The sequence below is a fragment of the Varroa destructor genome, unplaced genomic scaffold, assembly GCF_002443255.2.
Source record: "Varroa destructor unplaced genomic scaffold, Vdes_3.0 BEIS01000005.1, whole genome shotgun sequence".
Classification (NCBI taxonomy): domain Eukaryota; kingdom Metazoa; phylum Arthropoda; class Arachnida; order Mesostigmata; family Varroidae; genus Varroa; species Varroa destructor.
Genome location: NW_019211458.1, coordinates 24392960 through 24418391, shown reverse-complemented (window position 1 = coordinate 24418391; position 25432 = coordinate 24392960). Strand labels below are relative to the sequence as shown.

Genomic DNA, 25432 nt, shown 5'->3' with positions numbered 1-25432 from the left:
TTAACCCTTGCCCTGTCTTCATGGAGGCGCTTACCCTCGCAAAGCCGCCCAACGTTACATAAGCATATACTATCGACAAAAGATGTTCACTAGCAAATCTCAGATTCTTAAAGTGGACTCCAACAAAGACGAGGAAACCCACACAACGAATTATTGAGAATATAAGTAGAGCTAGTAATTGAACGAGCCTCGATAACTCTGATCTGCGAAGTAAGGCACATCGCTCCAGGGCAATGGCAGGGCTACAAAGAAGCGTCTGCGTGGATACTGCCTCGGACTCAACTTCTCAGACTGTTCCGACAAACTTGCAAAGACGCGCCAGCCATAGCTACATACCGTACATTCCCAGGCGAACGTCGATGGTTATCCGAGATAGGGTAGCTGGCGCATCGGAGATTAACAAGGACTGCATTCCTATATATCCGTACATCAAGGAAGATGGCACTAAGCTGATGGTGAGCGAATACGACTTTAACGTGAAAATGCAGAAAAAGTATAGGGCTCTACTTGGTGATATATATATTTATCCTGTGCTGGATCCAGGTAAGAGGCCGAAAATTGCTAAAGAAGAGCTGCTTGAGATCACCAAGGAGGATACACGATTTCTTGATTACTTCATACCTCACGAGGTCGAGGTGATGATTCGCGGTGGTATTCATACACTAAAAAGGGACGCTTCAGACAATTTGTACATGTTTGGCAAACAGGATAACGACGTATACGAGGTGAAACTTAAGATGGTAACTTGCAAGGAGATGAAGGAGTTTGAAGCACAGCAGAAAACGATGGCGGATAGCAGCCAATTCTGTGCACCTACAAACACGAAAGATATTACTGCCGACGATGTGATCACGCAGTTCATCGCCGGCCTGCACGTGCCCACCGTACGACGTGTGAAAAACGTGTTCGGCTATTGTGAGGGTGAAGTCGAGATTCTCAATAAGCTTCGCGAGATGGGCTTGCTGGAAAAGTACGAAGAGGAAATCGACGATGAAAAATACTTTCAGCAGTTTGTCAAGAATAAAAGTCGAATTTTTGACGTTGGTTTTGACTATCGTCGGCTCAAAGAGGAGGAGAAAGAGTACGGTTTTGTGCTATCTGAGAACACATCTAAGAAAACTTTCGAAACAGAAGATAAACCATCGGACACGAGCTTCGAATCCGAGGTGGACATTGAGCCATTCAAACTCGAGGGCAAATCACCGTACGACACCGCTCCGTCTTGCGACTCGGGCCTAGGATTTGAATCCCCGCCAACGTCACCCAGCTCACATAGCAAATCGCCAACTCCCTGCAACTAAACGCTCTCGTTCAGCTACGCTAATGAAACTTCAGACATTTATCCGATATACGACTAAGAGCAATCCGAACAAAAAGGTCTGAGCAAAAGCCTACAGTGCTGTTCGCCGAACGCTATCTCGTGCGTAACTAGCGGAACTGTATTATAGGCGACGTGTAATTAAGTTAGGATTTCTCTATGTATTACGATGCGAGAAAAATAGCATAACACGTTCAAGTACTCGGCGTGACTAGAGCTATTACTATGATCATCGAAACGCTCAACAAGGGTTGCATTGTCAATTTATATACTCATTATAATTATGATAATAATAATAATAAATAATAACAATATTATTAATCATATAATATTATTATTATTATTAAATAAACAAGTTTACAGATCAATAACGGGCAGATGTCTTAATTTGTCTATTGTTCTGATTAATTGTGCTAGTACTGCGAATACATATATTATTATATGTCTATCAACAGAAACGAGGGAAAGCCCTGTCAACCTATCTTATTAGCCACCATTTCGGGGCTACTTTTGACCTAGCATAGCAACTGTACTCGGGCGTAATCTCATAGTAAAGATGCCGGTTCTGCCAAATGTAGGCTTGAATAGCGGCTGCGGCAGCGACAATTTTTTTTTTTCGTGTATTGTATCATTTCGCTATACAATACTAACTAGTTTCCGCTAACAATAAGCGGAGTGCGGTACGGCCTGATTTATCTCTGCGTACTTCAAATAGCTTCACGATTACTCTTCGAGAATCGTGAACAGCAATCACAGTAGACCGGCTGTTCACGCGCAGGTGACTAAGACTACTATCGGTTATCACAACGGCAGGAAGCTCGTCTGGTCAATGCCAGTGCCTATCACGCGTAGTTTTTTTCCTTTCTACCCTTTTCAGAAATGTCTGGCTGGTGATTTTTTTTTGTATCGTGCCTAGATGGAACAATGAACTTCCTCCTCGGCCTAAATCAACTATTCCGAGTCGCTATGTACTGGCTCTTACCTAGCTAGCATGATACCGTACGAACATATAATGAGTGACCCGGGTTTGATACGGTAAAGGCCCAAAAACCGTGCCAACACTGTTGAGGAATAGTGAACCGAACTACACTGGATCTGTATAGCGAACATCTACCCAACATTGTTCTAGGGTTTTGCCTTGAAACTATTCTCGTTCGACCCTGTTCTCTTTTGGTTACTTGTTACTTGTAATGACGATGATCTCCTAGAATTACTGTCACATTGTGTTAGTTTGATCTGCGACGCTAACCTTTCGAGCGCGGAAGCGTTAGGCAAATAGCGTCGCTTCCTAGCTTGCCATCGGAGTAAACAGATAGGCCTTTGCTTTGCCGAATGAAGCTCTGCTTGGTAGAGCTAATGGGAGGAATCAGTGCTTGATTTGTCTAGAAGCCAAACACGCTAACTGGCCATCGGACAATACCTGTTCGAAGCGACAGGCCACAGTTGATTGGTTGGTAGACCTAATGCTATTGTTGCGTGACTTCTGTGACCGTGACAATGAACAGATTTATATGTAAACGGTACGGCAAGGCAAAAACGAGACGAGCGCAGCAACGGGCGATGGGTCGGTGAACATAAGGTTGTCAATGCTGATACTCTGCAAACAGCTTGAATAGAATTGTTAAAGGGTCGACAGCTATAGGTAAACGCAGTCTCTCGTATCGATTAAGTAGAAGCCATCGTGCAGAAAGCGCATGATGTGCCATTAGATCAAACACGAGTCGTAGGAATTGTACGTGCCTGAATCAAATTTTCAGCTGTCTTTTTCAAAAAAATTTAATGCACGTGTGTCATGATTTGTTATCTGAAAAGAACAGGGACGTGTAAGTCAGTGTGGTACTGTTGTGGAGAGCCCAGTACTTCAGGCCTATTTTTTCGAACAGTAATAGAACCACTTTATCACCTACGATAACATTGTATAAATTTATTAGTTATTACCACAACTTCTCGATAGTCGTGAAGGACTTGTTTTTTTTGTCTCGGATCTTGCAAGTCAAGAGTCACGACTGTTTTGGGGAGGCCTGTGAGGCGATGCTCAAATAAATCTTCTATTTTCACGTCATAGCAGTGCACCAGCACCTGATCGCATGTGGCCTGAATGCAGCGTCCTTTACGGAATCAGCATAAATTTTGTACCAGGCAAACAAAGTCTGGAAAGTGGGATTGATTTGTACGTATGATCTTCAAATGTTGTTTGCCCGACATGACATTTATGTTAATTCCGTTTATAACGTTTAGCCATCGATAATCAGTTTTACACTGTCGACGCTAGGCCAGACGCGTATTTGATCACTGATGAAAATATTGGCGACCTGCCACACAAGCTATCGCTTTTCGCCGAAGGCCACATGCGAACGATTCAACTGTCACTGAAGCTTACTCGTCTTGCGCGTTAATAAAATAAATTGGCTAAAAGAAAAAAGATGAGAGCAGATCATGCAATCGTAGAGCTTTGTCGTTCTACGGCAAATGTGGTCTTGCTTTCTAGTGGTGCAATTCACTAAGGTTTGACCCGAGGCAGGTTAGAAGCTTCAGTTTAATAAGAATAGGAAGCAATTAAACATAGGGTCGTATCTTCATGTTCGTCACGCCGGCGAAGATACAACAAACTCTATAAATGAGCATAAATTTGGTTTACATATGCGGTACATATGACCGTATTGTGAGTCCCCTGTGCAATTGGGTCATCATTATAACGTCGAGCACTCTAGACCAGAAACTCGCAAACGTAACAACAATTCGACGACTCGGATAGTCAGAGAGGGAAACTGACCGCAAGCACCGATAGAGAACTGCGGAAACACCTATGAACTGTGCCTCTTGTGGTGGGGCTACAAAGGAACAAGATATATCTGTGTGTCTATTTGTCCGTAATGGAGTAAACATTTTTTCTTGCAAGGGACGCGTGTATATGATTAGTGACCGATTCAGCTAGTCTGATAAACCATTAGAACTCAGGCTCTTAAACCAGCCCAAGCCGTGATCTTAAACTACAAAGAACATTGTAACGGATTAACGTACTTGCTCCGTAAATAATAAATCATAGCCATCGAAAGCTAAACATTTTTAAGGTTTCATGACCTGAATATTCATCTTCAGATATGTTTAACTATTACTATTAAGTATCGTATAGTATTGTACTGTATTATTGTGTATTGTGTGAATATTTAACTTGGCCTTTCATATTCAATCGATTAGCCTGTGGGTTCGATCTACGTGACGATACTCGACTATAAACCTCTTACTACCGACGAAGATGGATTAGTGCTCAAAGAAGGCGATGAGGTCAAAGTTCTCGAAACCGGAAAACCTCGCAAGTGGAAGGTCTTCAAGATGTCCACTGGTCAGTCGGGCTGGGTCGGCTCCTACTGTTTGGAGAAAACAGCAGGCGCTGTCGCCACAACCGAACGTGTTACGTCTATGCAGGAAAAGAAGATCAGTGAAGTTTATCTAACTCGAAAGGAGTAAGTATCTCCCGAATTCATTTTTTCATTACACAAATCTCACCGAACCTTCACCGTATTTTATATTATAATATATATATATATATATATATATTGTTATAATAAGTTGTCTAATGTAACATGAAAGTTAGTTGTTCTCTATAACTAAAGTTATTTTGAGCAATGGAATAACAATATTATTTCGGTGGTATAGTCAATGGATGTGGTAATATGGTACTTGCCTCGTGTCTGACCCCTCTAGCTTGAAACGAGAATTCCAGTGAAGTATCTATTAATATTAATCTCTGATCGAATGATACTAATAGTACGTAAAAATATGCTTGTGACCACTGGTATGACGATAAGGAGTGTTTATGATTAAATTTTATAATCACCGTCACCGAGGAGAGAAGTGATTGGTAACAGTATCCATTATTATGGTGTCAGCCGACGATAAATTATTATAGTAGAAACCGTCTCTGATCGGAACAAGGAGGAACGCTGTTACAGGTGGTGCTCAGGTTGATTTTTTCGTTCGACAAGACCGAATTCAAATGGAATTCACCTACTTCGTCGGCTCTATAGAGCACCAAACGATCGTGTCCATATTAAGGCTAGTTGGACGGCCTTGCTTGTCAACGTTAACCAGTAGCTGAGCGAGTTAATAATAGAAAATAAGTGCTTATTAGGTGATAATGGTATCTCACAGTTGCGTCTCGAGTCTCGTAGCTAGAGATGGGACTGTTTAAATTATGTATCTTACCGATTATACTGAACAGAAAAGAGAGATAGCATTGATGTCATCTATTTTTCTGCTTTGTTTATGGGAAGGTGATGGACAATAACTCAATTGATTTAAAGTTTGCAAATACTGATCGTCGTGTATTAAGTAGAACCATTTAGATTTGATATATCAGTCAATGCTACGTCTATTGAATAGTAAGTATTATACAATATGTTTCTGCGTATCTCTTATGGAGCTAAGTGTCCTCGTTTTCCAATTATTTCGGTTGGTAACAATTTTCGTGCTATACTTCTAGCGTATAATTTAGTGACTCTTAACAGATCACTCATTTATCAATACGATTTTTATCGCTAAGAGAGAATGAGCGACCGGTTATGCGAACTTGACGAGTGGGTGTGAAAAAACGTTTTTAAAAGACTGCTCCGCCGTTTGTCAATCAGTATGTGTATTCTCGCTTGTTGTGTGTTAATCGCCGCTATACGAAGCCATACCATAGGTTTGTAAAGACCACAGAAATGAGAGTTTACAACTGACGATAAGATTGAAACTCAACTCAGTCAACTTCATTAAAGAGGCGCCTGCTGGGTTTGCAAGGATTCCGCGATGAAGTGAGTTACAGGTAGTTTATGACTACGCAGAGCACAAGGGCCGAGTTTGCACGCCAAAGCGCAGATTAAAAAAATAAATAGACAAAAGGAGCGTCCCCGTCAGCCTCGAAAGTAAGAAAACCATCCAGAACAATTCGTAGACGACATTTCCGTTTAAACATATTTTTTTTGTGTTTTGAGAAAAGAGGGGCTAACTATTCACTATGTGCCTGCACTAACATAAATGCTGTTGCAGGAAACTGCAAATTTGTTCTAGTAATATTTTAAATAACTTTAGCTCGTTTCTTAACTGCGAGAACTGAGAAACGAATAAGCTCGCATGTTAGTTATCGTGGCTCTGTGTTTGATAAGGTTTCGGTCAGCTCAAGGCAATAAAGCGTGCCCAATATGCACACCTTTGGTGATTTATGGCAGCCGTAAAGTGCACGACAGGTAGTGACCAGTCACTTTTCACCCATTCATCATGTAGTGAATCATAATAGTGCTGGCGGGCCCGTCTATTTTTCTATTCGTCGAATAGAGATCTATTAGTGGTTCGTTCTTGTAGTGCTTTATGTCTCTCTACGAGGGAACTGAAACGACGATTACCACCCCGGAACGCTCTATTGTGCTAGGTGTAAAGGAGGCAAGGTGGAAGTTTGCTAATGTCAAATGTACGACGCTCTTCCCAGACAGAGGAAAGCTACCGTCAACGAAATTTTCCATTTGCGCCTTTGCAATCTCTGTGGCCGTTGTTTTTTTATTTACAGAACATTAGTGAAGGAGCTGGTTGAGACAGAAGAGGACTTTGCCCGAGATATGCTCTATGTTGTTAACAACTACATGAAAGAAATGGACAATCCCGCAATGCCCAAGAGACTTCGCGAGTTTAAAGACCAACTGTTCTGTAATTTCAAGGATATCTGCGACTTCCACAACGAGTACGTAAGCAACACGCGTAGCTTAGCTGAACAACACCTGATATCATACAAAGATACCAATACTAATATAAGGGATACCACACACTGATAACGGCAAGAACAGCCGAGGCAACAGTCTAATTTTGATTCTTCTATCAATTACCTAAATCATAACGAATTCTGTAAGCATGCTATATATTTGTCGTTGAAATTACATAGTGGAAAAATGTCGTGGACATACAAAGCAGCCTTAGAGGACATTTTCGAAACCTGTTGTTCATTACATTCGTCTAAATAACAAAAAAAAAAAAGCATAACTGAAGAATGAGGAGCATATTTATTGTTCGTTAGCTACACGTGAAGTAAATTCGAACGCAGATGTTCAAGTGAGATTAAACAAAAGAAAGACGATGATTTAAGATCAAACAGAGGAAGCAGTGTGTTATATAGTATAATCATTTGTCTGTGGTTACGAGCGATCGGCTGATTTCATTGTTTGTAGCCAATTAATTACTGGAATAAAGTTCAACGCTCGCGAGCCAACGAAGCTGGGTACGACGTTGCTTCGAATGGAGCGCGACTTTGACAAACATGTTAAATATGTCGAGCAAGAGCATAAGGCACAGCAGCTCCTTAAGGACGAACCCGAGCTGCGTGAATATCTGGAAAGGTTCTCGAAAAAAATTGGAGATGAGAAGACCATTCAGGAACATCTCAAGCTGCCATTGCAGCGCATCAACGATTACCAATTGATTCTTAAGGTCAGTGAATAAGCCTACAGCTTAGGTTAGGTAGCAGTATATGAACCTCACGCACGGGTGCATTTTTTTATATTACCACTTTTTGTTCAAGGTTAAAAATTTTATTTGTAAAGAAAGTTGACTATTACGTACTTCAATCTTACTTTTTTTCTATACTCAGGAGTTGATTAAGTGCAACGCGAAAGCCGGCGAGGACTTTAACGATTTGCAGAGGGCGCTTGACTTCATGCAAGCGATCCCTCAGCGGTCAGTCGACCTCGACTACATTAACAGGATGGAAGGATATTCAGGGAACATTCAGAAATTCGGAAGAATACTTAAGGAGGTAAGCAAGGAGAAAGACCCAGAAAAATGGATACCCATCACATAGGTCTACCAATTTTGTCACTAATCCTCTCAGCCGTCAGAGGTTGTCTGATTGGATCACAGCTATCGTAACCGCATTAGCAGATCTGTCTGTTTTTCATCATGCAACGTACGAAACATTGTTTCATCATCACATCGTCAAAGCGAATACTTCATAACGGTCCATTATCGCTGTGACTCGTGTTCCTAAAAAAGGGAGACACAGTACACTATATGAAGGATATTCCTGCTATAGCTCGCTTTCATGATAGTCCTTACGCCGTCGTTAGACGGGAAGGGAGTCCTATCATGAACTGCTAATTGCCTGATTGCTTACTTGATGCTGGCGGTACTTGCTTCAGGGCAAGGTGCTCGTCACGGACTTGAAGGGTCGCATTCAGGAGCGACATGCCTTCCTTTTCCGTGGGGGTCGGCTATGTCTTACTGAGGTGCAGTTCCGCGGCGTCAGCCAGAAGGAAATCTACATCATGAAGAGCATCATCAAGGTAGTGAACATCTAAATGATGTCCCAGAATGCGCTGATCACCGCGTAGTTCACTAGTTGTTGTTTCGGTCCTGTTTCCTTTCTGTGATGACTTCCGGAATGTACATGCTTTCCGTCTTATAGCTGTGTGATATTACTTTAGCTACTGTCACCGCCCCTGCATTCACCGTTCTCGTCCTTGCCATCGACACGGAGTTCATTTTTTGCTTGTCTTTTGTCGTTTGCTCTCGGTAACTTGTACTCGTAACAGGCTGATAAAAATGGCATATTTTCCTCTGGAAGTATGAAACAAAACCTTTGAATGTAACGATATTTACACTTGTACTATGTGTGTGCGTGTTTTATGCGTTACTTTTATTAAATGGTATGTATTAACGGGGAGATATTACGCTACAGACAACGGGGACAACAGTAAGCGAAGAAGCTGGAAACCTGAAGCTGACGTCAACATCTGAGGGTCCAATCATTATGAAGGTCGACGACAAGGAAGAGTGGTCCAAACAGCTCCAAGCGTCCACTGTTAAATCTGAAGGTTTGTATGATCCAAACGCAAGCACGAAGCTCTGATCCTTAAAAATCCTCTAGGAATTCAAAATGTTAAGTCATTCGTAATTTTATGGTATTCGTAAGTTGAAGTGTTTTTAGAAGAAGATGGCTAAACATCTAAATTACACCATAGAATACGTATTATTTTAAAAAATTTTGATACCCATGGCTAAATGCATTAACTAAGAAATACGAGGTGACCCGGGCCATTGATCGGCGCTACCTAGGTAATCCATGATTATACGATACTATACGTGCAATTGTTCTGTTGCGCGCTAAGCTTACGGTAAATGATGGGCATGAGGTTAGATATTTACCGACCATGAGCCAATAATTAAACGCATGTAATGACCTATCAGACTGAACAATATGCACACTAAGCTAGCTAAAACTTGCACATATTGTTTTTGCCATTCAATAAATTTTTCCTATAACCTGCTTAGAAATTAAGCAGAACGGAACATTAATGATGTATGTATATATACTTACATATATATATATATATATATATATATATACGTCAGATATATTTTTAACCATACGATTATAGCTGCCGTGTGGCAAATAACAGATGGCATCCCATCAAAGCAACCCTTTTTCAGTCAAAACACTAGCCTCGACAAAAAAGCGTGCTTATGGCTAGTACACAAACAATCAGTAATAGACAGGTGTGATTTAACTATTAGTGTCTCACCTGATCGTTATCTCATTTCACCTTCAAAACAACATCACTGCTGCTGCGATTTTACTATGTCACTCTTCGATGCGAACGGTTCCGCAATAGTCGTGGAGAAAATGACCGCTGATGAGGAGCTACGTGTCAAGGAGGAAGAAGTGTCGACCCGGATCGAGATTACACAGGAAGACGACGCCAATCGAACAACGACAACCGGAGGTACGGAGTCTCTCCGCAGTGGGTCAATCACATCCGTCGATGGTTCGTAACACCTCATGCAAGCATTACTACTCGTCTCTGTACCTGGCCACTGACCATCAGTCGCTTTGTTCTTTCCCGAAAAGAAGAACCATAAATGAGAAACTTGAAAGAATTGAAAAATCTAAAAGGCGAAAGAAAAATGATTCTTCGCTCTCGATTCCCGTACTCCTCCTTTCTTGAAGGCGGGTTTGTTGTTTCATTTTAATATCAATATGGCTTTACCATTCTGTTCCATGTTCATACGCGATTATCTGATATTGACCCTATTAGACGCGTATGGTAAGTGACACGCATCGAGTTTGACACTGAGGGTAATTAATACTAGGGTGCTGATAGTGCTGCTATGTGCTTTTTAGGTATTCTTAAGAACGTCAAGATCCCTCAGACACGGAACTTGAGGCTCTTAATCTTGCAACTCACTTGTATTATTTTTGTCTTTTTATGCAACACCTGCCTGGCCATTGTAGTTTTTTGATTTTTTTCCGAGTTGTTCTTTCCCCGGCTTACTTTGGTTCGTAATGTAGCTACATACAATATATAGACATATGTTGCGTGTACTTGTACTTCTATTGTGAAGTCCCGTAAAACATCCCTTTGCCCTGACCGCTTCAACGTTATGCGTCTAATCTGTGACTGACCAACTCCTCTGTGCATTATTCCGTCGTGCCTGGGTCGGGATGGTGAATATTTGCTTGCAGACGAATTGCTCTCTGTGGCTTCCAACCTCGAGTTAGACGCTGATATTGTTGTTTCTACCGCAGTGTCGGACCTCGAGCCTCGGGGTACGAGTCCAACGAGCGGGGAAAAGCCCAAGTTCGTGCAGACACTTCGAGGAATATCGACACATCGTAAGTGGATAATGGGGAATGACATGCGTCATTAATTGTGGTACTGAAATTATGTGATGACTGGCTAAACATGATACGAACACAATGTTCTTCAAGCATGTTGAAACAATATGCTAAATATAATAGCATAGTATATTACTAAGCCTATCGAACACTCTTTCCTACGGATCAAGTTGTATTTCTTGGTGGTTGAAGATGGTGGGAAAATCCTAGCTTGTCAAACTCAAAATCTACAATTGGCCCTGAGTAAGCAGCGACAAGCGGTTATACAGTGTGCACCTACTTAGTCGTTATCGCCGATTGCCTTGCTTGTGTATATGACATCTAGGAAACGACACAGCCACGTTAGAGTGTATAATTGAGTCGGAGCCAGCTCCGCAGCTCAAATGGCTTAAGAACAACGTTCCCGTCCGCAAGGGCCCAAGGATCACCCAGTTCAGCGACTCAAAAACCGGTCGCCATTCACTGACAATTTCCAATGCGCAGCCCGAGGATGCGGCAATGTACACGATTGTCGCCTCTAACCCCTCGGGGACAACTTCCTGTTCGGCCCCGTTCAATGTCAGGACTGGTAAGTATCCATGTGTAGAAAGTATGAATGAAAATGCGGTAGAGAATAGGTTCAGTACGCACTTTATGTTGGTTAACCAAGATTCTGTGCCAGCTATAATTAGCCGCATATAATTTCAGCTTCTGGCCGACCTGACTCGAGGCCTACAAGCCCCGGCGGAACAGAGTTACCTTTTGCACCCGTATTCAAGGTAAAACTCAAGGACACGGAATTGCTTGAGGGTACCTCAGTCCGCTTTGAGCTTGTAGTGCACGGATTCCCGACACCCGAGGTCGCTTTGTAAGTGTTAAGTAATAATTTCCAACAGGACTGTATAGGCCGAGTTCGCTTCGTAACGCTTCTGGGCCTTATCGCTAGAAACTTTTGTCTTATCTAAACGAACAAAGCCGTACACATCTAATTTTCGATGCATACCTATAAAATGCATGACGTACAGAAGCGGTTATTACAGACGAACAAAATTTAAGACGTAATGCATGTATTAGATCAATGTTTGTTTTGAATTCTATTCAAAAGATGCTTTGTTAATAATTTGTGCAGCCAATAGGTCAAGCTAATGCTTCGAACTTTATATATTCAGTAGCCTTCGATAGCCGGTAAAATTATCGAAATTGAAACATAAAGTAAGCACAAGCTAAGTAAACAATAATTATTATAAATAGTATGTTTATAAAAAGTTCAAACGCATTAAATGACACTATTGTGATCCTGTGCATTGTTAAGTTATAAGGATGGCGAGCCACTTCAGATGGACGACCGCATTCGGGTGCATTATGAAAACAAGGAGGTTTTTGAATTGATCATAGACCACGTCACCGAACAGGACTCCGCTGTCTATTCATGCGTTGCCATGAATTCTGAGGGTTGCGACTCTACGGCGGGATGTATCACAGTGACAAGTGCGTAGAAGCGACAAGTTTACGACTATATATAAGCACGTTCAGCAGGGTAACGCAAAGGCAAATAGAATTAACTAGTACGAAATAGCAGCCAAGTACGAAGAAGGCCATAGAATTAAATTAAAGAAGATTTGAATAAAGGCGAAGTAGGTGACTCTGTGGTTTAAACGAACAATGCATAACCCATTGGGGGTTTGCCCTGTGTTAGGCCCGTATTTCGCCTTCTTGCGTTACCCAGTGAATAAGCCGTGTTTTGATTGAATAGGTTGTACATTTTCGAGCTTTTTCCCCGCGTAAAACCCTCTTGTCAGGCAATCCATGGGGTACTATATCTATTGTATATTTGTTTTATCGTAGCCTACGATATCGACTCTGCTATTCTTTGTCCTGCGTATTGACAAGCGCTATATCGTTATCTTTTCGAACAGTGCAAAGCGTATGAGTCAGTTGTCTGAGGGTGCGATGTAGGTTTTAATTGACGTAAGCACAGTATATCATAGCGGATAGCGTTCATACATAAGCACGTGCACTTCTAAACACGCCGACTCACATACACAACTGTGATGATAGATTTCGAACAGATCAAACATACCATACCATATTAATGACAGCTAGCGGCCTATGCATATGCTGCAATAGATAAAGATCTAATTTGCATGAAACCCCGCCTCTAACGTACATCTGTTTAAAGTCTTCTTCGACTATCTCTAAATATCTTGTCGTGTTGAACAGAAACCTTGCAACACTGTATCTCTAAGCATAAGTTAGTCAATAAAAAGTAAAATCAAGTTAGACCGGCTTTGTTGTTGGCAGTTAGACCGACAAGTTTGATCCACATTGTTCAGGCTCGGACGTGTGCTTCAATCACTTAATAACTATGCAAACATGTCGACCACGAATGCCATAGGCCTTAACAGTATATAAACTGCATTAATTGATACGATGTTTGATTCACTGACCCGTTTCCACAAGCCGCTCGTTACTAGCCCGATGTAGCCTAGAGATCCTTGAAGCCATCGTAACAAAAACCGCTCCTCTTTTACTTTTAGAAATTTCACTCAAAAGAAGTTCACTCACTGATGCGACTAATCCTTGTTAGTTGTACGGTCTACCTCCACCCTAGCGCAGCTTCATTTTTTACATTTGTAATATGATTAATAGTGAACCCCTTTCCTCAAAATAGCCACCCCTCACTGTTCAAGTGACTTAATAATCGCACCCGAATTATCTCTACTTGGTCGAACAAAGTAAACCAAAATGGCGACAGATACGTGTCGTAGCCCTATTGTCGGTGTTGTTTTCGTTGCTAGTTGAAGTCTGATGTTGGAGGAGGTTGTTAACAACAATGAATACGCTTAAAACCCATCGCCCCGCAGATGGCTGAAAGGCTTACGGTTTAGCAGATGCCTTCCTTGTTATGTGGATTAATCCAAGTCACCCGAGAGGTCAGTTCGCGAGGAGTTCAGTCAAAAATTAGATCGAACGCCGAAGGTGTGGCTTGGTCTGATCGAAAATCGCTGACGTGAACGGCCGCCCTGTTGTCAATAGTGGTAATTTAGCCAGCTAAAGAGTGGCTATTGAGAACTAGTTACTAAGCTACTAACAACTAGTGTTTTGACTAACGACTTGATCGTGACGGCGATAATACGTGTGCCAATATGGTGGGTGTTCTCGTTGTTGACGACGGCAAATGCTGATACGGAAACAGAAAGCAAAGTGCTCTTCCAAGGCCTGACGGAGGACGGGAACGCTGGAGATAAGTCAACTACACCACAACCAACGGTGTCGCCTGCATTCACATGGTGGGTACTCTAGCTCAGATAGAGAAAGTTTGTCGTAGGAGGGGATCTTCAATCAAAAAGAGCCTGTTGGAGATCCTTCGTACCCTTTTGATGGGTCGGCACTGCATATGTCGCTGTCGGGGCTTAGCGACGTTGGCATGTCAGTGGCAAATGTTACCAAGTGATACGACCGTATGCAGAACGGCCAAGGGTATAGTCAGCTGTGCGCAGTTACTTCTCTGGCTATATAAAGTAGATACAGCTATTAAGAATCTTGGAGGACTAAATTCGACCAACAGCGCCTATGAGCAGTGGACAATGATAAATGAATTTGTGATATGATAATGGAAAATATCCCCTAGTTTTTAATCGTATAGTACTACGTACGTCTCCTGGTATTGACGCGGATGGCTGATTATACTTTTGCAGGTTCAAAGATGGCAAAGAATTCGAAGCGTCGGAGAGATTCCAGGTGGCGTTTAACGATGATGAAGACACGCTAGCATTAGTGTTTCAACATGTCAAACCCGAGGACGCCGGCATTTATACGTGCGTCGCATCGACGTACAGTGGCAAAATCTCTTGCTCTGCTGAACTCACCGTTCAAGGTCGGCACCATTTCGTAATACTGCCGCAGTCACGTCCTGCAACGCCCTGAAACAAACAAAAGCAAACTTAATGTAAAGCATGGTTCCCGTTCTAACTTCATCGCACCGGCCGTTCAACTTCCGTGGCATGCCAATAAAGTCCGCAGATGCCACGGAAGCTGTTGGCTTCGATTATGGGCATGATACAGTTCTTCTCCAATGCATGGCATGTTTCGAGTCCACCTGCTAAATCTCAGCTGTCAGCTCTTACCTTTGTAATTCATGTCTGTGTTTTTATGTAAATATACGATGAAGAAGCCAGGTCACGGTTGTATTTCTGAATTAATAGCATTTGTATTTGTAACAACTTACGTCGACATCGAAATGCTACGTGACACAAGTACACGACCGAGTTAATTCAACATCGTTACCTTACCCTGTATATATATTCAGAATAAACAGTAGTACATATATCTTTTCTACGATACGAGACCTGGTTACACGAAGAAAAGGGAACTCATGTACGAAAGCTTTAAGAGTTTTAGCCTGATAAAGATCCTCTCATTATCAGACTATTGTTCCTCCCAAACTATTTGTCTTCATTATGTGCACTATGCATAAGATGAATTCATCGTACGGCGCACACGAGCCCAACCTCAAGCCCCGGGCCACCGTGAGAACTGAGCTTAAGCAACTTAGTCAGTGATGAACTTAGCCCATAAGCGATCAAAGCTTTTCTGAAACTTATCTTAGCTTTTGTTTGGCCGGCTGTTAAGTTGGATAACAATGGGCGTTTGATGTTAGATGTAGTGTTCTCGTGCTGTATTGACGAGTCTGTATAGTGCTGGTCACCGTGTTCTTGTTATGCTTAGTTTGCCCATACGTCGAAGGTGTGCCTCACCGACTGCGTTACAGGTGCGGTGAACTACAAAGAGCCGTCAGCCCCAACGATTGAGGCAAACATCGAAGACGTTGAAGTCAGTGAGGGAGCATCAGCGATGCTCGAACTCAAAATTACTGGCTGGCCGAAACCGAGAATTGTATGGTAAGCTTACCGCAAACGGGGCCTTAAAAGCGATCTTTTTCCAACTTAAAACAACTAAGAAACCCGCATTTTAGACCATGGGATACAGGAAACTGTCTTACAGGAAAACTGTCAGCTTATCTTAATATATCGTGTCCCCTGATCCTTTTTTTTCCTGTTAACATATTTTAGGGGCTTCAAAATGTACGAGCCATTCTGCGATGACTCTTAATTTCAGTCTTAATTGACCTCATTGACAATATGCGTCATGTTTTCTTAGCGTTTTGTGAGTGTTGTAGAATTGAAAAAGTTCGCGCCATCACGTTTATATTTCATATTTCAGGACGAAAGGAGAAAAACTTATCGAGAGCGGTTATGGCGGGAAGTATAAGTTTTTGTTCGAGGATGACGAAAGTATGACCCTTGTCATTCGAAGCGTCACTAAAGAAGACGCCGGCAAATATGACATAGTTGCTGAAAATGAGCTCGGCTCAGCGTCTACTCACTGCAATCTGCACGTGAAATGTACGTAGAATTCAAGCAAAGTGGGTTCTTTGATATTTCCAAACTTATCTGAACATAATTACAGTCGTAAGTTTTCTCACCCAACTTTTCACAGCGCTGAATGAAGACCGAGCGTTGATTGAACGTTCACATGATTATGGTTGTTATTGAATCAGCGTGTATTATTATTATATAGTTTTATTATATGGTGCAGATGAGCAAATAGCTTGGCTATCCTTGTGATGAAGTCGACAGCTTCGAGCTTCGAGCTTCAAATATCAGCTTGAGTGCTTTCTTCTTTTGAAGCGGTAGGTATTTGCATGCGTAATTCATTCTTCGACCACCCACGGGATCGACTGAGACACACCAACAGAATTTAAATACTTGTCTAATATTATTGCACCTATTGGCTTTTTTAACAAAAGAATCACACCTTATGATTCTTTCACTTAACTTGAGTTAAAAATCTGGCGCAAAAAATATTTTCATTTCTTACCTTCGGTTCCGTAGTGAACAATCAAGATATGTCAGCGTACACGAACGACCGCTGTGCGTTGTGACAACACATTTAGAGTTACCCTGAAGTTAGGTATTCGATCGTAAAGCTAAGATTCCTGTTGAAAGTAACAGTGAAATTTTTATGTTTGCCATGTAGGCCCACCAAAATTCAAAAAAGAACTAAAGGACGCATCGGTAATGACAGAGACGCCACTCAAGCTAGACGTGGAAGTCGAAGGTCTGCCGGAGCCAGACGTCAAATGGTAAGATATATAGGGTGTCCTTGATGTGGCCATAAGTTCCCTCCAACGGGGTCTGTTACTTCATTAGACGTTTGCATTTTAATTTTTGACCCTCACAGGTATAAGGATGGCCAACAAGTGTTTAACACGGAAAGAGTAAAGCTCGTACATCAGGTGGACTCAGCAAGCTACGCCCTTGTCGTAGACAAAGCAAAGGTCGATGATGCTGGTAGCTACACCTGCGTTATTTCGAATCCGCTTGGAAGTCAAAGTGGGCACGCCGCAGTAACTGTTAATTGTAAGCAACGGTGACGACATTTGCAAAGATGTTTCCACTTTAGATATCCATTGACGCATAGAGGTTTGGAATTGTTCAAGCTATAGGCTATCTCATTTAACAACTGACAATCAGTAACGACGGCTTAGGTGTAACATATATATTACAGATATATATATATATATTACAATATATACAGATTAATAACTGTAGCTATTTTAATTCAGCCGCTCCCAAAATAATCAAAAAGCTCGAGTCATATGAAGCCACTATCACCGAAACGGTTAAACTTTCAACGAAAATTGCTGGTGTGCCAAAGCCTAAAGTCGAATGGCTGAAGAATGGACAAGCGGTGCTTATCGATGGGAAGAAATACGTTGCCAGTGAAGATGAGACGAACGTTTTCAGTCTAACGGTAAATGGAAACACGGCTTAATCACTGACGGTTGAAATTTAAGAAATAGGTGCCTATTTCAGTAATCGAATATTGAAACATAGCTCTACCTCAAAATAAAGGCTAAAATTGTTTCCGGTCACCCTGCTGTCTGGCGTCAACAGCCTCTGAATTGGCTCTCTGAAGCTGGCATTCCACATGTTGCATGTTGGAACGGCATGAATCGCCTACAAATTGGCCAAAATGCCCCTATTTCCATCTGCGCTGTAATAAAGCCGAACGGCTTTTACACGATACAAATGACGACCAAAGTATTCAGGAGCTATCATGTGTTATAAATAGGGTAAGCATTTCACCTAAAATGGCATTTATTGTTTGAACGCTTTAGATTGACTGTTGCGGTCCAGACGATGTAGGAAGTTACACTGTCGTGGTTACCAATGATTACGGCAAAGCTGAGGATTCTGCCCAGCTGACTATCAAAAGTAAGTTAACTACCTTAATCCAGTTAGCGGATAAAACGAACTGTCAAAATCCTCTATGTATGTTCCGTAACAGGTCAGTTGTTATCTTGTATGGATAATAGATATTTACCTATGTCCTTATTTGTAAGTAATCGTACGTATATATCCCAAAAGTTTATTTGAGAAGCCACGATTTTTCTACATTGATGCTTCAGTCAAGCCCAAATTCACGAGGGGTTTAAAAGAAAAGGAACTGGTCGAGAGTGAGGTGGACATCGAGCTCACCGTAGTGGTTGAGGCACAGCCTGAGCCGACGGTACAGTGGTGGCACGATGGCGTGCTCATCAAGGATTCGAATTTGTACGTCACGAAAGCGATGACGGAAAATGGACAATATACGCTTGTCATCAAGCAAGCCGTAGCCGAGGCCGGAGGCACGATAAAGTGCACCGCCGAAAACAAGCACGGGAAGGCTAACACCGAAGCCAAAGTGACCGTCAACGGTACGTCGTTTCACAAAACATACAGCGGTATGCTATCTGGACAAATGCGCGAAAAACAACAGAGTCCCATACCGTCAGTTGTGATCTACTTATCGAATACTTTTTATAGCGAATAGATTTTAATCTATTCACTAGGGCTTCGGTGGGAACAATTTGAGTAATTAATGCATATGAATTTACGTCAGCTCTATACCAGAAACGATGAAATAATTTGGGAAATGAAGTCACGAACGTGTTTTTTGGACCTCTACAGCCAAACCGAAAATCACTGAGGGTTTGAAAAATCAGTCGGTGGTTACGGGCGCTGACGCTACGTTCACAATCAAGTACGCTGGTGCTCCGAAGCCGGAGGCAACTTGGATGAAAGACGGTGCAGAGATCAAAGTGGATGGCAGTCACTACCGTGTTTCCGAGGCGGAAGCTCAATATACTCTTGTCATTAAAGATTGCAAAGACGACGATAAGGGTCTATACAAGGCTGTCATTGAAAACAAATATGGAAGGGACGAATCGTCTGCTGAGCTGAAAGTTGTCGGTAAGTCTTCATGCATGGAAAGAACATTAGCTTAGCGTGGCTCTATCTATCACCTTTTTATTTAACGATAGTAAATCTTCAACTCTCGAGCAGTATCGCCAATAGTGGGTAACTGCAGGCTGGGAAGACGCATCTAGTAGCAGGAGAAATGCTTCAGTAACGCAAAGCTTCCACTATCAATAACGTCATCCCATGAACCATTCAAGCGTACACAGCCTAACCCATTAACGACCCATCCATCATCTTCAGTCAAAAGAATGATTTCAACTATAACAAGAACAAATAGGGATAAACGTATAGTTCGTCGGGTATCAACACTGCTGTTGAGGTTGTACATACTCATGTCAATGAAATAAACGCTTTAATGAATTGGTGTTATTATTTATTAGTGGTGGTGGATCATTACTGAGCCGAGTGCATTCGTTGAGCTTCGTTGAAATTTTTGCTACAGCGTACGTCAGTATATACGGATACGTGTCTGTCTATACTATTTACTGCTTCAGGCAGATCACTGCTTTTCTGCGAACGAAGTCATCACCTCAATGGCTTTTTTACTTCCTGCTTCTTTCATATCTTTCTTTCGGTAAGATTTTCTAAAGCCACATGTTGATGTTATCGACCTACCCACTGTTGTGTTGTCACTCTGCACTGTCTGAAAGTAGACTTCCAGCAAAATTTTCGTTGTAAATTTCAAGCCAATATTTCTTCTAACCCCCAACATGTACCATACCTATGCATGTTATATCGCATAACTCGTGCTTCTGTCACAGTCCGAGTTTTTAATATATTCCTATTTCTAATTCGTGGAATATTTTAGTCACTTGACTAAATCGTTGGATGCATGTTCTGTTTGCATTTTACTATTATCTGTTTGTCACTACGTCAATCTTTGCCCCTTCATGTTTTTATGATGATAATGTCACAAAAAAAAACACCCCTTACGTGGATGTGGGACTGTCTGGGATTTGTCTGAGGATGTACGGTGCAGAACCGGAAATGTATTTGCTACACAAAGCCAATCCGTACTGCCTCGTTTGTGTTATATTATATAGGATAAAACGTAGACGAGGCGGTATATTCGCATGCTATGACTGCTTAGTTACAGCGCTATCATCACGACGACTAACCGATAGCCATTGCAGTCACAATGTGCGACGAAGTTCCGCCTATATTTGTTCGAGAACTGGAGAACGTTTCGGTGAACGAATCCGAACGTGCTGAATTTATCGCCGAATGCAAAAGTTTACCAGAAGCCAACGTTCGGTGGAAGCGCGGCGAGATGGTGGTGGCGGACCACGCACGCTACGAAGTCTCTTCTGACGGAGGAGTGCATAAATTGGTCATTAAAGAGGCCACCGAGGAGGATGTGGGCATCTACTCCATTGAAGCCAGCAACCCGGCAGGCAGCGCTCATTCTGAGGCAAAACTCACGGTATATGGTAAGTGCTGCAATAACTTCTATACAGTTGACTTCTATATAGGCGACTCATTCTGTTACGATTGTTCTGCTTAACGTAATCCGGCATGGAATGCCTGTGTGGATAATACGTTATTATTAAAAAATTGTTTCCTACCGCATATCCTGCGATAGGTCAGCGACTAACGATAGAAACGTAGATACGAATCTCTATCGAAACAATTAATAAACGAGATATTTTCATTCTAGGGAATAGAAAGAAGAAAAAGTTTCTTTTGTTTCTTTAATAGAGGCGATAAGTGACTCGAAAGAAAGTCTTTTATTACGCGATAGGACGTGACTATTTTTTTTTTTGGTTCTGAATCGCAAAACCTGGAACATTCCTAATTGCACGAGCATTTCTATCTTAAAATTATCGCCACATAACAAGATCTACTAAGTGTCAAGAGGATGCCTCATGATGCGTGGAGCAGTATGTGTATTATCCACCCATTAGATGTTACTTAGCGCTATCAAGCACTCAGTTTACTCGCAGCCTCTGAATCAGCTGATGTGGGCCTGAAACTCCTAACCAATACAGTCTGCCACGAATACTAGCAAAGCATTCTTTGGGACAAAATCCACTGAAAGGCCGCGCAACACCAGCTCTTAGCAGGAGCACCAATGAAGCTAAGAAGCTCGAAATGGCTGTCGAACGTTTCTAACGATAGATTTACGCCATGTTGTAAATGAACAATTGAATCCTATTAGAAAAATCAGTTACTTACGTGCCCATGCATGTAGCACGTACGACCGGTAGTATTGATGTTATCGATTTATTTTCAGCCCCTCCAAAGTTCATCGACAGTCTGAAAGACATCTTCGCTGTTGAAGGTGAAAGTGTGTCGTTCTCTGTTGTCGTCGCTGGCAGTCCCGACCCCGAGATTCTCTGGTTCGTATATTTACCCGGCTATTCCTGTCGTACCTTGCCTTACCTTTTATTCAGGTTGTCCTTATCGTTAGGTTGCTCTTACCTAGCCTTTTGGCTATGTCAAATACGAGTAACCTCTACGAGTCAGTTGTCTAGAAAGACGTTAATCGGGGATTTTCACTAGGGTTTTTATCTGCATAGGTCTCATACAGAAAATCGTTGACGGCAATCAGGCAGAGCGAGTATCATCCAGTATTCGCGCTTAGTCAAATGCCGAATACTGAATGCCAATGACTATTTTCTATTCACTAGCTGTTTTATTAACGGTTAGGGGATTCCTTTAGCCAACAAAACAGGGCCGAAATTAAGCTTTTTTTTGCCATAAAATCGGGTTGAGCATTCGGTAAAGGGTCAGTTGTTCTACTGATCGAATCCTAGACAAAATCGCTGAGTGGCTTCTAACGTGATCTCGTCGAGAGGTTCTCGAGTCTCGTGTAAGTGTGAACTACTCCCAATATTTCCTACTCATTATACTATACTACTAAATGAATTTCTATATACATGTTCAGCAAATCAATATTTTTACGCAACTTATGTATGTGACTTTGCTTTGTCCTATTTAAATTTTTCGGGTCAACCTACAATATAGGAAACATAACGAGGAAGCTGTACAGATTAGCTCCGAGATTCAGGGGCGAGAAAATGGTCAGGTGAAAGTTCTTATAATCGACGGAGTAACTAAGGATCATATCGGAAACTACGTCTGTGTCGCTAAGAATCCTTATGGCCAATCTTCTTCACAGGCGACTCTCACAATTCAAGGTAACTGTAACTTTTGTCGGAAAACGTTTAAGAGGAGGACGGCGGCTGGTGGAGGCTTCTAGTAAATAATCTTATTTTCTTGTTTCAGATAAGCCCCGGTTCTTGCAAAAGCCTGAAAATGCGATTCTTCGAAAACGGGAGAATGCCATCTTCCGAGCAAAAATTACGGGTTATCCCGAACCGGCCGTCACCTGGTACGTTCATTCAATGTTTGTCGTCCATTTGTGTTTGTGCACGCAATATTTGGCTGCATGAATCATAAAGCGCTCTTGTACAAGCTCTACTTGATAAAAAATCAGCTACCTGGATAGGATAGAGCGATGTTGAACGAAGTAGATTTTTTTCATTTGTCATAAGGGACGAGCTGCTAATCTTAAAGACGACAATTCGATAAACTTATACAGCAGACGGTGAATTAGGTAGCTAATTGAGGAGGCTAGTATAAAGGAGCAATTAAATATTGCACTCTATGGATAATACCAAGAATGTAGAATAAAGTGTGTGAAGCAACCATTAAATTCACAATGAAGTAGTTACTTCAGAGAGCTTTAACAGTGAAACAGATCATAGGGAATCAAACATTTTCAAATAAACGAGCGTTGCCAATGCACGCGATGCGTTAGAATGAAAGCGTTAACCAGTTGGTGCATGCACGTTTTTGTTTCTAGGAGTAAAAGCGGCGTCGAGGTCAACTCCGACGACAAAATTTTACTGACCGCGGTCGATGGCATATACAGTCTAAATATTCAGGACCTTGGAGACGACGATGTAGCTAGTTATACCTGCTCGGCTAAAAATGAGCATGGCGAAGTTAGCGAATCTGCCGATCTCACTCTGATAGGTATGTATTTTTGCCATTCTTTTATTTCTCTCATGTTTATGGTGATTGTAAGTTGACGGCGCGAGCTAGGGGAACTGAGATCGTCCTAATACTGATTGAATCTAGTAGAAGGGAGTCAGCTTCACCTAACTTTTATTTTTTAACACGTACAGGGAGCTTGAAGGTTTCAAAAACGGGAAATCTATGTTCCTGTGGTAATCATCCACTACCGTTCTTTACTAGACTAGAATAGTTTTCGCTCGTAAGCCTCGAGCGTTCAAGTATCTATCAACCTATGAACGTCCAACATAGGTTGTTTGTAGATCTTAGTTTCTTATACTGATAAAATATGTTTCAAGTTTATGACGCAAAAACGTTTTTATAGTGCGTTCTATAATTTATAGGATACACATTTTTGAAAATTAAATCTCGCTGTAACTAACGACAAAGATTTTTCAGCGTCCAGCGAGTCTAGCGAAAAAGCCGCTCCGAGCTTCCTTCGAAAACCACAGGACGTTGTCACGATGGAGGGTGAAGACGTCCGAATCTATGCCCGTGTGATAGGCCAGCCCGAACCCGAGGTGCGGTGGGTCAAAACTGTCAAAGATTTGGGCAGTTCACTGAAGATCGACAACGAGCGTTGCCAACAAGATGGCGATATGTTTACTCTATTCATCAACAAATGCTCTCGAGACGACGAGGCCTCGTACACCTGCGTCGCCACAAACCCTCAGGGAAGCGTGCAGGAAAGTGCCTCGTTAACAATACTGTGTAAGTATCACGATCTACAACAGGTCTGCTGGTAATTTTCATGCAGAACATGTAGCCGTTTTAACCGTAATAGAAATTTAAATTTCTAAAAAAAGAAAAAGAAAAAAATTAAAATGTACGTATTCACTACAGTAAACATCTTCCGATGTTACTGAGCAAACTATAATACTCAGTGATACTAATCAACGCAATGTTTATATTTAGTTTAACAAAAGCTTAAAAACTAGTGGGATTAATGCAAATAACAAAGCCAATCAAAGCCTTACTTGCATACTTTTCAGTGCCCCAGGCACCAACTATCGAACACATTGAAGATCAAAAGTGCTGCATCGGCGAGCGCGTTAGGTTTTCCGTCATCGTGCAAGGGGTGCCCACACCCTCCGTTAAATGGTACATATATCCCAATAGTGAAGTCAGTCATTGCTATTATTAGGCCTTTGCGACGCCTCTATAATTCAATCGCAATTGCTATAAATGTACATCTAAAAAGAAGGAAATGGTTGGTCTAACAACATCAAACAGCTCATTACATTATCTTTAATTTTATTTAGACAAAATTCACTAGCCAATTTAGGGGAGAATTACCATAACGGTTTGTTTTTTTGGCCGTTATACAGGTTTCGCAACGATTCGACTGTCGAAGAGACGGATAATGTAACGATAGCGTCTTTCGACAAAGCGCACTCCCTAACAATTAAAGAAGTAACGATCCTTGATTTTGCTATGTACACGATCCATGCAGAAAATTCAGCCGGCGAAGCTAACGCCAGCGCTGTTCTTCTCGAGAAGGGTAGGTCATTATAGATCTACCTATTGAGATACCTTCTCGATCTACTGGTTTCAAATAAAGTGAACGTGTTTTCTTTGTTTTTATTCAAAAAAAAATGTTTGTGAGTGTGTGTGTCACGGAAAGTAAACGGCTGGCAGAGTCATTTAACAATCTTCTGTTTGGTCTACGTTGAACACCAATAGCATCTCGGCCTCGCCTTGAACGTCCTCTACTAGAGAAGTTGATTATACAGCAGGGTGAACCACTATTCCTCGAGGTGAAATTTTCTGGTCACCCAGCCACATGTGACCTGACTGAGAAATGGGCTATATTTTCCATTAGACATTCCGATCCCGATAGAACTAGCTCACTTCAGATCGAATGCGCCCAGTTAGTTGACATCGGAAGCTATAGTGTGCGAGCTGAGAATCGCTATGGCAAATCCAGTTCTCGTTGTGAACTCGATATGAGACGTATGTTACTTTCATATCATGTGATTATGTCTTGGTTAATCTGGATGTTGTGTTTCTATTTTTTGTTGTAAGAGCTCATTTTCGGACGAGTTGTTTTTTTTTTTCGGTTCTTCAAGTAGCTTCTATTAATAGGATTCACGAATGGATCAGGTGTGCTATACATTTGCATGGTTAACAAGCAGAAGCTATTTAATAAGAGGACGGTTCCAGCGCTTC

At 41.8% G+C, this 25432-nt stretch overlaps 1 protein-coding gene across 15 annotated transcripts in view; it reads left to right on the top strand.

The window, feature by feature from the left end:
• Window positions 1–25432, top strand: part of LOC111251975 (protein Obscurin-like) — a 91790-nt gene that overhangs the window by 38252 nt on the left and 28106 nt on the right. For 9 of the 15 annotated variants that reach the window (XM_086991488.1, XM_086991494.1, XM_086991489.1 and 6 more), the window contains 29 exons: window positions 4517–4782; window positions 6864–7034; window positions 7516–7774; window positions 7935–8099; window positions 8482–8625; window positions 9021–9156; window positions 9955–10107; window positions 10806–10955; window positions 11284–11526; window positions 11646–11805; window positions 12250–12425; window positions 14134–14227; window positions 14636–14814; window positions 15709–15838; window positions 16161–16342; window positions 16977–17082; window positions 17181–17359; window positions 17566–17753; window positions 18121–18217; window positions 18412–18699; window positions 18953–19234; window positions 20377–20673; window positions 21477–21582; window positions 22211–22383; window positions 22472–22577; window positions 23052–23224; window positions 23663–23974; window positions 24256–24364; window positions 24592–24764. In XM_086991488.1, coding sequence (XP_086847614.1) covers window positions 4517–4782; window positions 6864–7034; window positions 7516–7774; window positions 7935–8099; window positions 8482–8625; window positions 9021–9156; window positions 9955–10107; window positions 10806–10955; window positions 11284–11526; window positions 11646–11805; window positions 12250–12425; window positions 14134–14227; window positions 14636–14814; window positions 15709–15838; window positions 16161–16342; window positions 16977–17082; window positions 17181–17359; window positions 17566–17753; window positions 18121–18217; window positions 18412–18699; window positions 18953–19234; window positions 20377–20673; window positions 21477–21582; window positions 22211–22383; window positions 22472–22577; window positions 23052–23224; window positions 23663–23974; window positions 24256–24364; window positions 24592–24764 — 5197 coding nt within the window. The remainder of the gene's footprint in view (window positions 1–4516; window positions 4783–6863; window positions 7035–7515; window positions 7775–7934; window positions 8100–8481; window positions 8626–9020; window positions 9157–9954; window positions 10108–10805; window positions 10956–11283; window positions 11527–11645; window positions 11806–12249; window positions 12426–14133; window positions 14228–14635; window positions 14815–15708; window positions 15839–16160; window positions 16343–16976; window positions 17083–17180; window positions 17360–17565; window positions 17754–18120; window positions 18218–18411; window positions 18700–18952; window positions 19235–20376; window positions 20674–21476; window positions 21583–22210; window positions 22384–22471; window positions 22578–23051; window positions 23225–23662; window positions 23975–24255; window positions 24365–24591; window positions 24765–25432) is intronic. The other 6 variants (XM_086991492.1, XM_086991490.1, XM_086991491.1 and 3 more) reach the window with 6 other exon arrangements.